The sequence below is a fragment of the Lissotriton vulgaris genome, chromosome 8, assembly GCF_964263255.1.
Source record: "Lissotriton vulgaris chromosome 8, aLisVul1.2, whole genome shotgun sequence".
NCBI lineage: Eukaryota > Metazoa > Chordata > Amphibia > Caudata > Salamandridae > Lissotriton > Lissotriton vulgaris.
This window is the reverse complement of record NC_141696.1, coordinates 51,298,128-51,313,129: the sequence shown is the minus strand read 5'-3', so window position 1 is coordinate 51,313,129 and position 15,002 is coordinate 51,298,128. Positions and strand designations below refer to the sequence as shown.

At 48.2% G+C, this 15,002-nt stretch overlaps 1 protein-coding gene across 1 annotated transcript in view; it reads left to right on the top strand.

The window, feature by feature from the left end:
• LOC147693361 (transient receptor potential cation channel subfamily M member 2-like) overlaps nt 1-15,002 on the top strand; it is a 1,943,547-nt gene that overhangs the window by 1,888,903 nt on the left and 39,642 nt on the right. The window contains exon 29 of the mRNA XM_086933684.1: nt 21-125. Within this exon, the coding sequence (XP_086789810.1) occupies nt 21-125 (105 nt within the window). The remainder of the gene's footprint in view (nt 1-20; nt 126-15,002) is intronic.

Here is a 15,002-nt window from a genome sequence, read left to right as displayed (position 1 = left end):
CTCCTTTACTTTTTTTTTAGGGAATGCTGTATCCAGAAGAGAAGATACCATCCACGTTGAAAGATATTGGGGAATCTGAATCCTGGGAGAAGCTGCAGGGGCTGATAGAAAAAGAGGGAAAACAGGTGTGGTCGGAGAATGGAATATATAGGAAAATATATAGCAGGCCATACTTTAGCACTCTCTCTGATGTCTTGTTAATATGAATGTTATTCCTGCAATACTGCAGTCATGGTTACATTTGGGAAGTCCTTGGGGCAGCCGTTTTGTGTCACTGGAGTTGATCTTTGCATACCTTGCTTTTCACACATTTTCCCAGGTGTCTTTTTGAGTTTGTATCTTGTAGGAAGTGGCCTTCTTTATTGCTTGGCCATATACGTTGTTCTGTGGGCACAGCGTTCTAATACTTGTAGATCGCTATAATCTGAAAGAGACAATTAGTTATAGATTCCTTACCTTTAGAATTACCCCCAGGCATCAGACTGAATCTGGAGAATTGTTCGTCAGCAGTACCCCTGTGCATCGAAAGGCGGCATTGGTCCGCTCTGCGTTCGTCATTTGCATCGTGGTCACCGGGATGACGTCACAGCAGCCACTTAAACGCTGCCCTGGCGTGCTGACGTCAGTTCTTTATTTTTCCGCGCCAGCCAGCACAGATCCGGAGAGAGAGGTTCCTCCAGTCACATTTTGACTGGCTTTTTGCGACTTTTGTCGACACCGTCTTTGAGTCTATCGAATCCTGGTACACGTAGGGATGCCCGGTTTCAAGGCTTGCGGTTCCTGCCGAAAGCTGATGTCGGTGACGGATCCGCACAGCGTGTGCCTGTGGTGCCTGGAACGCAACCACAACCCAAAGTCGTGTTCCTACTGACGGTCCATGAATCCGAATTCTTTGCAGGAGTGGTTCGAAAGCTTCTCGAGGCCCGGTAGTTCGCTCTGTGCCGTTCGAGGTCCCAGCGGTGTTGGAGGTCAAGGGACCGGTTGTGGAGCCGCCACCACCACCACTGGTCTTCGAAGTCTTCGCACTCTTCAGGTAAGTCGAACCACAAGAGGAAGTCGAAGAAGCATCGTCGCTCTTCGACTTCTCCCCGTCCGTCGGCTGATGCGACAAAGGATGCGGCGGGTGCCCCTCCTATGGCTCAGAGTTTCCCCTCCCTTTCCGGAACCCAGAGTGAACCTTGCCCAGCTTTGAAGCTTTTACGAAGCGATGCATGCCATCTTTGGGCAGCCCGACTCCGCTGGTGCGCCTTTGGGCCCCGCGGACTCGGCTGGGGGCCCAGGGCCTTTGATGTCGGCGGCTCCGGCACCGCAGGGTCCCCTTGGATCCAGACCTAGATCCGGATCGGCGCCGGTCGACCTTATAACACCCTTCCCTGGCACTGATTCCACCGGTACCACGTCCGTAGCCGACGCTGGTTGTGTCCCCAGCCAGTGTCGACCCCGGCCTCCACCCTGGCGTGGACAAGGAACCGGACCAACGTCGACCGACACCGGATCCGGCGCCAACAGGTACTTCTGTACCCCTGCCCTACCCTGGTGTTCCTTTCAGGGCAGATTGGCAACCAGAGGAGGATGAATAGGACTGGGAGTGGTCTGGAGACCCTTTAACTGACCAGTTGGAGTATGACCCAGACTGGAGAGAGGAGCTGGGGGAAGCCAATGGTCTGAATACCTCCCCAGACCATGGCATGTTGTTTCCTCCTACCGTGGCTACAGAGGAGGGAGTGTCTTATGCAGTGGTGTTGCGTAGAGCGGCCGAGGCTCTCAATCTCGAGCTACCTTCGGTGGCAATCAGGACTATCCTTGTGACATAGTTGCTTTAACCGATAGCGAGCTCTTCGGAGCCCCTGCTGCCATTCAACGAACCCCTAACTGACATGCTTTTGGGCACCTGGTCAAGGCCCAAAACAGGTGCCCCAGTGGATAAGATGGTTGCTCAACGCCACCGCCCGGCTCCAGGTGACCCCCTTTCCTCTCCCAACACCCCACCCCTGAGAGCTTGGTGATCCAAGCCTCAACGTCCAAAGGCGCATTCCCTACTGCACCACCTGATAGTGAATCCAAAAAGCTGGACCATTTTGGGAAGAAGATGTTTTCTTCCTCCAGCTTGGGACTGCGGTCGGTAAACCGTTACACCCACTCTGTGTGGAATACGGTTGCCCAGGTGCTGCCTCAGAGGCCTGAGGAGGCCCAGGTGGTGCTCTCCCATGCAGTCGCCAAGGGGAGAGACGCAGCCAATGCTTACCATACGATGTGGACTGGACACCGCCAACAGGCAGGACAATTTCAACATCGGCAGCCCTTCAACGCTACACCTGGCTGAGGTTGACTGGTTTTTCCGGGGATGTCCAAGCTACCCTGATGGACATGCCCTTTGATGCACGTCACCTGTTCGGCGGCAAAGCATATAGCACTCTAAAGCGCTTCAAGGACTCTGGCTACTCCTAGTCTGACCTTTCAGGGCCACCAATCGCCAGTGGGCAGTAGGATTCGCCATCATCTTCCCCACCATCATGTGGGACAGGTGGGTTTTGCAGATCGTCCGAAGAGGCTACTCCTTCGCCTTTGAGACTACCCCTCAGCCATGCCACCTCAGTACCATCGTATGTCGGAGGATCATCTGGCTCTTCTCCAACAGGAAGTTGGGGCTCTCTTGGCCAATGGAGCCATCAAGTGAGTTTCTGTCCCAGAATTAGGTTTTGGTTGCTATTCCCACTACTTTCCGGTGCCCAAGAAGGTCATAGGCCTGTGTTCTATCTTGGATCTCAGGAACACCAACCGCTTCCTCAAGAAGGAGAAGTTCAAACTGTTGATGCCAGCTCAGATCCTGTCTGCCTCAAGCCTGGGGACTGGATAGTAGCGTTGGACTTGCAGGACGCTTATTTTCACATCCCCGTCATGCCGGCCCACCGGCGTTACCAGTGGTTCACGGTAGGCCACAAGCACTTTCAGTTTACCGTGCTCCCCTTTGGCCTTACCAGCACCCCTCTGGGTTTCACAAAGGTGATGTTGGTGTTCGCAGCTCATCTGTGCAGATCAGGGATTTCAGTCTTTCCCTATCTCGACAACTGGCTTTTGAAGGCGGACTCGCCCCAGGCAGTCGTCTCCCATCTCTCAGACTACGGCGGACCTCCTGCACTCACTGGGGTTCACTATAAATGTACCAAAGTCACACCTGACTCCCTCTCAGAAGCTCCTTTTCATCGGAGCGGTTCTGGACACAACGCAGTTTCGGGTTTATCCTCTCGAGCAGCAAGTCAGTGATATTCAGGCTATGATTCTGATCTTTCAGCCTCTATCCTGGGTTTCGGTCAGAATGACCCTGCAGCTGTTGGGCCTCCTGGCCTGCTGCATCCTGCTCGTAGATCATGCCAGGTGACATATGCAGGATCTGCAGTAGGACCTGAAGTTCCAGTTGGCAAAGCATCAGGGGAATCTGTCTGAATGCCTTCTGATTTCGGAGGGCACTGCACGATGATTGCAGTTGTGGCTAACGAACCAGGATTGGGTCAACAGCAGATCCCTCTCTCTTCCCCAATCAGAGCACACAGTGGTGACGGACGCATACTTCTGGGGTGGGGCGGCCACATGAGAGAGGTGGAGCTCAGAGCCCTCTGGTCTCCTTCGGGGGCCGGGCTCCGCATCAACCTTCTGGAACTCCGGATGATCCGTCGTGCACTTCCCTCTGTCCAAAGAAGAGTAGTGCAAGTGTTCACGGACAACACCACCATAATGTGGTACTGCAAAAAACAGGGCAGGGTGGGGTCGTGGCCCCTATGTCAAGAGGCTTTTCGTCTATGGACATGGCTAGAACATCAGGGCATATCCCTGGTGGTTCAAGACATGGCAGGTTCTATGAATGCCAGGGCAGACGAACTCAGCCGCAGTTGCATGATGGATCACAAATGGTGTCTTCACTCAGAGGTGGCGCAAGGTCTCTTTCAGCAATGGGGAGAGCCTTGGTTAGATCTATTTGCCACTGAAGAGAACGCGCAATGCCAGCAATTCTGTGCATTGGTATTTCCAAGGCGGCACTTGCTAGGTGATGCTTTTCGTCGCCAGTGAAGTTGTGGTCTTCTATATGCCTTTCGGGCATACCACTTTTGCCCACAGTGCTGAAGAAGATCAAGCATTACCAGGCCCAAGTCATCCTATGACTCCGGATTGAGCACTAAGAATTTGGTATCCCGAGCTGTTACACATGGCCATCGATTCTCCAATCAGACTGCCTCTTAGGGAGGATCTTCTGTCACAGCAGCAGGAGACGGTCCTCCTCTCGAACCTGTCCAGTATCCACCTTTTTGCGTCGAGATTGAGCGGTGACAGTTGACAGCCTTCAACCTCAGTCTGTGATGTTATCTTGGCAGCCAGGCATCCCTCCACTAAGACGGTATATGCCTGCTGATGGGATACATTTGTGGCATAGTGCACAGCAAAGTCTGTGGATCCCCTTTATGCCCCTCTTTTTGAGGTTATCTTGTTCCTCCTTTCTTTGGCCCAGCAGGGTACTGCTCTAGGCATTCTAAAGGGCTACCGATCAGCCATATCAGCCTTTCTTAGGCTTTCTGATCAGCCTTCTCTTTTTAAGTCCCCTGTTGTAAATCATCTTTTTCCTTCTGTTACCTTCGTAATGCCTCAGTGTGACTTGAACTTGGTTCTTACTTACCTTATGTGCGCTCCTTTCGAACCACTTCATAACTGTCCTCTCAGACCTCTTACTTTAAAGACGGCCTTTCTGGTTGCCATCACCTCTGCTCGCAGGGTGAGTGAGCTCCATGCTCTTTCTTCAAAACCTCCTTTTCTCTCTACATTCGGACAAGGTCGTCCTAAGAACCAGACCTTCCTTTCTTCCCAAGGTGGTTACTTCTTTTCATATTTCTCAAACCATCACTTTGCCTCCGCATCCATCTAAGGAAAAAGAAAGGATCCACCGTCTGGATCCTAAACATGCGCTTTCATTTTATTTGCATCGCACCAAGCAATTCCGGGTGGATAACCAGCTCTTTGTCAGCTACTTGGATGCCCAAAAGGATCAGGCCATGCAGAAACGTACCATCTCTAGGTGGGTTGTTTCGTACATAAAAGCTTGTTATTCTTTGGCAAAGAAGGAGCCTCCAGTGGGACTGCGCGCCCATTCCACCAGGGCGACTGCAGTTACCACAGCTTTGGGACGTGGAGTCTCTCTCAATTAAATCTAACAGGCAGCTACAGGGTAGGTATTGCTGGGGTATCTATTCTAATGGTAAGGAATCTATAACTAATTATCTCTTTCAGATGAACAATTTACTTACCTTCGGTAACAATATATCTGTAACATACATCTGTAACATGCATTAGTAATAGATTCCTTACCGCCCCACCCATCCTCCCCGTTCTGCCAACTGACTTCTAGGGTTAAAGACGTCCTTTCAGGGTCCTAATTTTGTGCACCATTGGTCAGTGTCTTGCATGGCTTTGCACTTCTGGTGTGGAATGTCATGTAAAAGAACTGACGTAAGCGCGCAAGGGCGGCGCTTAAGTAGCTTCCGCGACGTCATCCTGGCGGCCACAACGCCAACGATGAAAATGGAGCCTTCCGACGCCATCTTTCGATGCGCAGGGGTACAGCTGACAAAAAATTCTCCAGATCCAGTCTGACGCCTGAGGGTAATTCTAAGGTAAGGAATCTATAACTAATCTATGCTTCTTACAGATTTATCGTTACGGAAGGTAAGTAACTTGTTCTTTGTGTTGCAAAGGAAATGCCGTAGCTTCATCTCATTTGCTGTCTATGCATTGTTTTATCAGATTTACACGTAGCGGACACATGAGGTTTTGTGGTGTGTCATTTTGTGTGTCCAGTAATGCTATCCTGCCAGATAGGATGCTTTAGCAAAAATATAAGTTTTTGTGTGGAGTCTAACTTGGAGGTTTCAATGGTCATTGTACGATGATGATGATTCTGTGTGGTTACTTCATGTAAGGTGTTATTTGTGCATGTGGTTGGATTTAGGAAACCCGTGATGTGCTGAGTTCTTTTCAGAATGGGCCGGTGCATGTGTTTGGCTGTCTCAATACTATGTTTATGGACTAATTCAACACACAACTGGGAAACCCAGTAATCCCTCAGGGGATTGGGTATGAATGTGTGGGCTCCACAAGGAGACTCCTGAAGGAATCATATGTGCCAATGATTCTAAATCAGTTGGTGTGGATAAATCCAACCTATAAGAATTTAATTATACAATGATATCAATGGTGTTTTTGCTGGCAAGGATTCCCGATCCAACAAGGATTTGGGACTGGAAGTATATATATATATATGCTATTATTGGATGTAACTTAGAGATACAAGAGGAGCATGCTATAAATGAAGATGGCCGGATCCAAGCAAGAGGTTTTGAACGCAACGTATGTTTCAACAGAGCGTGACAATCCTTGTCCGTGGTGGCATGCTGGTAGAATGAAGCAAAGATATTGGGTTCATCAGGATTTTATAATGTAGCGGTGGTATCCATGCTAGGGTAGTCACACATTAATGGGGAATGGATGTCTGTGGCTAATGGTTGACCTCAGTCTCAACAAGATCACATAATGATGACAAAATGCTATTCAAAGATGGCAAAATAAGGATATGTTTAAAGATGGAAGAAATAAGACTAATCACACACAATATTAATCAAAACAAGATAATCTACAAAAAAAAATTGGGATAATACAAGTCAATTTAGTAAATCAATGAAAATCAAGAAACTCTCACGGACATTGGAGGTAAGAGATACAGGACAATAAAAGCCAATGGACAGAATAAGAACATGTCTCCATTTATACTGAAAAATCATACTGTCCAGTCAGCCTAATTCAACAGATTTGTAAAGTCCTTGGCTGTAGTCGTTTGTTGATGCAACAAACCCACACCATTACCCCCAGGTCCCTTATGTCCTCGTCCCATTCATAACAAAGTGGAGATGACCATCTCCTGACAGAAAAAAGCAAGAGGAATGCTCGGACACTAATACTGCCCCTGCCCCCGGGAGTACATAAGCAGTACTTACCCAGCAGCCCTCCTGTTCTTTTTTTCTGTCTGTCGACAGATTGGATGGTGTGCTGGTGCTGCTCCTGCTGGGCTTGAGTGGCGGTGCTTCTCTTCTTGCCCCCGCCCGGATGCCTGGCTGTGAGGGCGCGGGGTTCCCTGGACTGCCAGGCTTGCTTGGAGTCAGTCTCTATTTGGAGCCGGTGTTGGAATTAAGGAGTTCCCGGCTTTGCTGTGTGCTGCATGCACCTACCGGCCCTTTGTGGCTGGTGCTGGAGTTCCAGTTTGCTTCCGGGTCGCGGGCTCGGCTTCCCAAGCCTGGCCGGGGAGCCATGCCTCGCTGGATGAGCTCCTGATGGATTCTGGATCGACGGTGGGGGCCTTGTTTCTGGGGTTGGCCCCCACTCCAGGTGAGTCCCGATTTCGGGATCTTTTTTTCTTCTACCATGCTGTCGTCCTGTGCATACCTACGCTGGAGTTTGTGCCGGGGTGTCCAGAAGGCAGGATGTTTCACTTGTGATTCACTTACACGAGGGCTGCTGATCTGTGGTGGTGTTCGGGTCCACTGACAGCTCCTGGATGTTTTCTGTGTAACTTTTCTCCTGTGCCTTCTGTGTCCTGTCACTGGCCTGCCTCTGTGCCTCTGCAGCCCCTCCCTGCTCCCGGGCTGCCTCTGTGCCAGGGACGGCTGCCCTTCTGCGGCTGATGCTGCAGGTTCCGGCAAATCCCCTGCCTTGGCTGGGAGTCCTCTGACCTGTCCTGGGGCTCAGGCTTGCCCTCTGTTTATGGCTCGCCTGGGTGTTGGCTTATATCGGCTCTGGGATGTGCTGTCCCGTTCTTGCTGGGGCTGCTGATTTGGGGCCCGGGCTTCAGGCTCAGATTCTGTGGTTGTTTTCTGGGGTCCTCTGTTTCGTGTTTGCTGGTGGCTCGGTGGATTCTTGCATCCACTCTGGGGGCCTGTGTTTGGCCTCCTGGTCCCAGGTTCGGGTCCCTGCCTGTCTGCTCAGCCTCTTATCCTTCTCAGTTCGATGATGTGATTGCCATTGAGTTGGGTAACATTACTCGTCTGTTATTCAGCTCAGATTTGCCCTTCCTGGTGTATGTTTCCTTAAGACAGACTTAAGTTAGGATTTTGTCTTAAGTCTGTTTTAAGACTAACTTAAGACAAAATCCTAACTTCTGTGAATACCAAAAGTAGTAAGTTCATTCTGTGAATGCCAAAAGTAGTAAGTTCATTCCGTGAATACCAAAATAGTAGTAAGTTTAGGATTGAGTCTTAAGTTCATTCTGTGAATCGGGCCCGTTGAGTTTCAGGTTAAATGTGTTAAGTGCCTGTGTAATTGCTCTCCCACCATAGTTACTAGCAAATCTTCTCACTGATTTTGTGATAATGGATGCTTTATTTTTCCTGTATTCAATATGTGCAGGCCCTGATAAGTTCTTATCGACGGTAACCGCCAGGTAGTCATATAATTTTACTTTTTCAAGGCAAGTCCAGTTTATGCGCCACCTCCTTTCTTTCCTAGGCTTTCCAAAATTCATTATTTATGTCTTGTCAAAATGTACCCTTAAATCTTTAGTTTGGTTACATTTTTCTAATTTCATTAGATGGTTTTGGAGGCTGCTGGGTGTTAGTGATTAAAACATATTATTCTCAGCATAGCTGAATAGGACGGCTTCCTAGTTTTAGTGCAAGCCCACTAGCATTCTCCAAGTAAAAAGTTAAGGCTGATAAATGTAAAGGAAAAAGAAGAGGTGCTAGAAGACAGGCTTGCTCAAGACCGTTGTTCATGGTCATCTTGGAGAACAGCATGTTATTAGTTAACTTTATGAGGAGCCAGATGTTTTCACTCAGTAAAACCAGACAATTAAAGGTCTTATTGATGCCCCAGGTTACATAACTTTGATATATTAACCCGATCAAAGGCTGATGAGCTTTCAATGAAAAATGTGTATAGATTGAGGCCCCATGCAATGTTTTAATGATAAGCAGTGTTAAGCTGACAGTGTTGTCGGTGGTTGATTGGGTTCGCCCAAATCTGCCTTGGTGTGATGGTAAAAGGTTGAACTCAATCGCCCAAGCATATATAACGAGTTCAATGGATATTTGTCAAATCAGTGGCCTTCAGAGGCAGATCGTCCCTCAGAGAGCGTGGGTGGAAGCTTTGATATTTTAGGAGGGTATTTCTCCATACTGGATTACGGTACAATGTGGCAATAAGTTTATTGTCGTGTTTGATCATGAGATCCAGAAAGGGTGTCTGATGATTGGTGTCACTATTAGAGCTGAATTTCAAATTCTTATACGTTTGGTTCAATTTAACTATAAATCCATCAATTTTAAAGTTTGAAATAGCATCAGATGACAAAAATATTGTACCACTTCCAGCACTGGAATTATGATCTATATGGTTTGTAGTTTTAAAGTGTTTTTGATTGATTGTTGTTCAAAAGAATTTATATATAAATTCACCAGTTTGGGAGCAAAAGCAAAAAATTGCTCCCATAGAAGGCTGGATGTCAGTCGCAAATTAATGATCAGTCCCTGACCTACAAGAAGACCAAACTTTACATGCTCTGGGCATTCTTGACTACATTTTGGCTATTCCTGGCATAATCATGGTTAATTTTTAACATATTGTGGGCATTCTGGACATCATTACAGCTATCCATGGCAAAATAGTGCCTAATCATTGATGTATTGTCAGCATTCTTGAAACCATTTTGAAAATGCCCAGCAGACTTGTGGGGGACTTGTTTTAATTTAATTTAATTTAATAACGATTTCTAAAGCGCCTGGTGACCCAAGGGCATCCCCGCGCTATACAATTTGTAATCCTGTTGAGGGGGAGGGGGGGGAGGAGAGATACTTATAGAGGAACTCTATTTAGGGAATAGGTGAGTCTTTAGTTTCTTGCGAAAGGCCAGGTAGTTGGGTTCAAGTCTGAGGGAACGTGGAAGGGCGTTCCATCCAGCAGCCGCTTGAACGGAGAATTGTCGTCCTCCTGTGCGAGTCTTTTTAAATCTCGGTATGCTGGCCAGGTTCTCATTCTGGGATCGTAGAGATCTGGTTGTAGTGTAAGGGGTGATCATTTTGCTGAGAATCGCGGGGCCAGATCCATTGATCAGCTTATGTGTTGTACACATCGCCTTAAATTGCACCCTTTGGCGCACAGGGAGCCAGTGCAGGGCTTTGAGGGCCGGCTTGGCGGACACTCTGGAGGATAGGTTGGTGAGAAGGCGTGCCGCCGCGTTCTGTGTCCGCTGAAGTTTTGTCAGGGTGGCCTCTGGGGCTCCTAGGTAGACCATATTACTGTAGTCCAGGCGAGACAGTACTAGTCCCTGTACGAGTAGTTTCCTAGAAGTAGGTGGCAGTAAGGGGAGAATCTTGCGGGTTGTGCGTAGGAGCCCGAAACAGGTGCCCGAAGTTTTTGCTGCTTGCGTCTTCATAAACAGCTCTGGTTCGAGCCACACACCGAGTGTTTTAATTTCACGCTTCGGGGGAGGGATTTCCCCGAATACGTCGGGCCAGAGTGCTGGGGGGATGGTCGTCCATTGCTTCCCTAGGAGCATCACCTCCGTCTTTGACCCATTAAGTTTTAGTGATGAATTGTTCATCCAGTTGTGAATTCCTATAAGACAATTGGTCAGATTTTCTGGGTGGTCGATCAGTTGGGACAGGGAGACGACCAGCTGAGTGTCGTCAGCATAACTTACCATTTTTATATTAAATGGTGTCACCACGTCCTCAAGGGGGGCCATGTACGCGTTGAAAAGCGTCGGACTCAGGGAGGAGCCCTGAGGGACACCGTTTGTGAGTGGAAGGATGGATGATTTGTGATTGTTGTCCCACACTTGGAATGTGCGCCCTGTCAGAAAGGATTCAATCCAACTGAGTGCCGTCCCGGTCAGTCCTGCATCCGCCAGTCTCTGAAGAAGGACACGATGATTGACTGTGTCGAAGGCTGCGCTTAGATCCAGGAGGATCACTGCCACTGATCCTCCTGAATCTAGTATGCGCCTTGCTTCTTCAATGACGGCAAGGAGTGTGGTGTCTGTACCATGGCCCGGCCGAAATCCAGTTTGGGATTGCTTGAGTATTTTGTTGGTCTCAAAGAACTGAGATAATTGTGCGTTTACCAATTTCTCTGCTACTTTGCTGATACCCGGGAGGAGTGATATTGGTCGGTAATTCGACAAGTCTGCTGGGTCTAGCTGGGGTTTTTTTTGAAGTGCTTTCACCACAGCACTCTTCCAGCTATCGGGGACAGATCCGTGGGCGAGCGAACTGTTGATAAGGTCTGTGACGGTGGGCACTATGACTGAGGTTACAGTTTTGAGGAACCTGATCGGTGCTGGGTCCCGAGGTGATCCGCTTTTCATTTTTGTCAAAGTTCTTTCTACCTCTAGGCAAGTTACTGGTCGAAATGTCGGCAGCGTGGGGCGCAGCTTGCTTTTGGCCTGGTCGAGGGATGAACGGCTTTCCATGTGACTGGGGGGGTCGGGGGTGGGAGGGAAGCCAGGATTCGTGTTATTTTATCGTTAAAGTAGTTAGCTAATTCATTGCTCCGGTCAACTTTAAGGGTGGTAGAGGTGGTGGAGTTGGGGACCTTGAGCAGTTCCTTTACAATTAAGAAGGATTCCCTGGCTGAATTGGATGATTCCTGTATCCTTGTGTCATAGTGTGAGGCTTTGGCTTGTCTGATGGCCTCTTTATATTGTCTGACTGTGATCTGATAGGCTTCTTTATTGGCGTGCTGCCAGTTTCTTCTCCAAAGCCTTTCAGCTTTTTTACAGTTTTTGCGAAGTGTTCGGAGGTCCGTAGTATACCACGGGGCTGACCCAGGTTTACCGTTTTTGTCTTCCCTAGTTCTGATTGGGAGCACTGAGTCCAGGGAGGAGGTAATCCAATCTCTGAATTTTTTGTCGGCAATAGCCGGGTCCTCCGCGTGTGCCGGGGTGGTCCTTTCTAGGATTTTGGCCCATTCTTCAGTGGGGAGTCTGGACCAGGTCCTGTCTCTGCTGTAGGTAGGGGGTAGTTGGGGTTTCCTGAAATTACCAGGGAGTTGGCAGGAGACTAAAAAGTGGTCTGTCCAGGGCAGGGGAAGGGCCTCCTTTGGTAGCATCGATGGAGAGCTAGTGAATACAGGATCCAGTAGATGACCTTTGATGTGGGTGGCTCCGGAGTTAAGTAGGCGGATGTCAAGTGCCGCCAGGTCTAGGATCAGTTCGTTAGCTACAGGGTTTGCCGGGTCGTCAAGATGAATATTCAGGTCACCCACTATCATAAAATTTGATAGAGAGTGAGCCTGAGTTGTGACTGAGTCTAGGAGGGAGCTAGCCAAGGAACCTAGGAGACCGGGAGGGCGGTACACAGTATTCCCGTTAGAGAGTTGGTTGGGTTTAGTTTAATGGTAAAGTGAAGACTTTCTGAGTCCATAATCTGCGCATCACTGGTTTTACAGTGGAGATAGTCTCGGTGGATAATGGCGACACCACCGCCTCTTCCTAAAGGGCGGGGTAGGGACTGAATCAGATAGCCCGGTGGAGTTGCTAGTGCCATGTCTGATTGTGAATGTGGGGCAAGCCACGTTTCCGTAAGAAAAAGGATATCTATCTCCAGGTCTTCTATGAGATGGTTAATCTGTGTCGAGTGTTTAGGAAGTGAGCGACAGTTTAGTGAAGCGAGGTTGAGGGAGGCGGGGTTGTGAGGTTTTGTAGGAAGTGTGAGCTGGGCTGGCTTACATAGAGAGCAGCGAATGAAGGGTCCATTTAGATCATGGATGTAATCGCAGGAAGAGGTTGGGGGTCTGAGACTTAGTAGCTCTCTACGTGAGTAGCTTACCTTTGGGTAGGGTGTTTTAGGCAGGGGTTCTGGCCCTAGGCCCGGTCGTGCGCGGACGGGCGCAGACGGGCTTACCTTAGGCGCGCCTTCGGCGCGCAAACGGCGCTCCCGCTGCGCTCGTCCGCTGCGCTGGTATGGCCGGCATATTTGTAGTCCTTGGGGGTGGGCGTGGCCTCGCAGTGGGCGTGGCTTAGGCCTTGGGCGTTCCCTGTCTCAGCGCGAACCGCTGTCTCAGGAAAGAGGAAGGAGGGCTGTGTCAGGGCGTGGTGTGAGCGCTTAAACAGGTGAGCTCCTCGTTTTAAAAACACAAAGTTAGACACAGTGACAAGTTTTTAAAATGCAATATAGTGAGCACAGTCCTCCGGCTTCCGCCTCAGAGGATAAATACAAATAATGAAGAACGCTTCGTTTTCAAGCGTTTTTGTAGTCCTTGGGGGTGGGCGTGGCCTCGCAGTGGGCGTGGCTTAGGCCTTGGGCGTTCCCTGTCTCAGCGCGAACCGCTGTCTCAGGAAAGAGGAAGGATTGTGGCCATGCTTTACAGCATTTTGGCTATTGATGGCCTAATGGTATCCCATTCTTGACATTAAGCGGACAAACCAAGAATAATTCCAGATATCTCTGGGTCAATGGTGGTTAAAATCCATGGTGTTAATGCTAGCGGAAATCTCTACCATTTGATGTTCATACTTTGTTGATGATGAAAGAGCGAAAAGTCAGAATCGACTGGACACTACTACCTGAGAGGATGCCAGACTGAAGTTTTTGGACCAAACATGTATTTATTAAATGGAAAGGCTGCTATTTTTGGACAAAAATAGAATTCGGTTCATGAAATTGGCAAGCTTTCGTGTCAGGGAAATAAACGTGTTTATCTAAAACGTAAAGGCTGAATTTGAACACGGCAAGCTAACATTTCAGAGAATTAACTTTATTTATGAAATGCATAAAGGCCATATTTGGCAGTAAAATGGGTGTATTTTTCAGAAACTGGCTACTACTTGGGAATAAAACAGTGTTTCTTCTACTTGTAGCCAATATTTGATTAATATTGTCTGCTGTGTCTAGAGGACTTATTGCTGATGCGGATTTCAGCCACAGATCACATCCTACTGTGGCTGTTATTTTTTAATTTGTGTATAGGCATTTCATCAGCTTTATTAATAATGTGTCTACATGTTATCACTACTCCTGTCTTTTTTTTTGTCCTCATTGCACCATGGTTACTGCAATCTGGGCCGGTTGAAAAAAACACCTTTGATCCTTCTGTGGTCCAAGCAGTTTCGTACAGCACCTTCCACGACGCCCTTCTGTCCTTCCTAAAATGAGAAGGGGGGAAGTGACAAAGCCTCCATACTGCCCCAATCCATGGCTTGATGTAATCATTGGACTAGTTTTCCGAATTTGTAACCAATAATTACCTTTCAACCTGACCAATTCAAAAAAGGCTCCCACACCTCTACAGATTTACTTTTGGCCCCGTCAGTGCGTAATCTACATGTCCATTTAACCACATTCAACCAGGTAATTGCATTGGGCTATTGAGAGTCTAGCCAATATTTACAAATCTCCTTCCTAGCCAGGAGTATTAGATAAAATAATAACCCCCACTGCGTATAACTTAGGGCCTGTTGGGATACGTAGTCCACTCTAGGAGTACCAATGTTCCCGGTAAGAATATATTTTCTCCTAGAATGGCCCTTATGCTATTTTCCACAGTCCTCCAAAAATCATTTAACACTGGACATGTGAAAAAACATGCAGATCATTTACCTTGGGGTGGTTGCATTTTTTACATCTTGGTACCGGCTGTTGCACAAATTTCAATAATCTATGTGGTGTCCAATACAGCCTATGGATAACAAAAAAGTGCCAAAGCCCTGAGCAGGTAAGGTTTGTGTAACTTGTCTGCTTGCTGTCCCATAAGATCTCTGTAAGTTTAGCGGTAGCATTTCTGTCCAAGCCTGAAAGATTTGCCGAGCTTTACTGTCTCAAGCCTGTGATAATGCCATTTGTGTAACTAGATTTGTCCACCCTGCCCCTTCCAAATAGATTCTTAGTTATAAGAGAGAATGGAAATGTGAAAAAAGAGGCTGTATACATTTAAAAAAATGATAGGTCTTGCAGCCATTGCTTAGAGAAATTGTG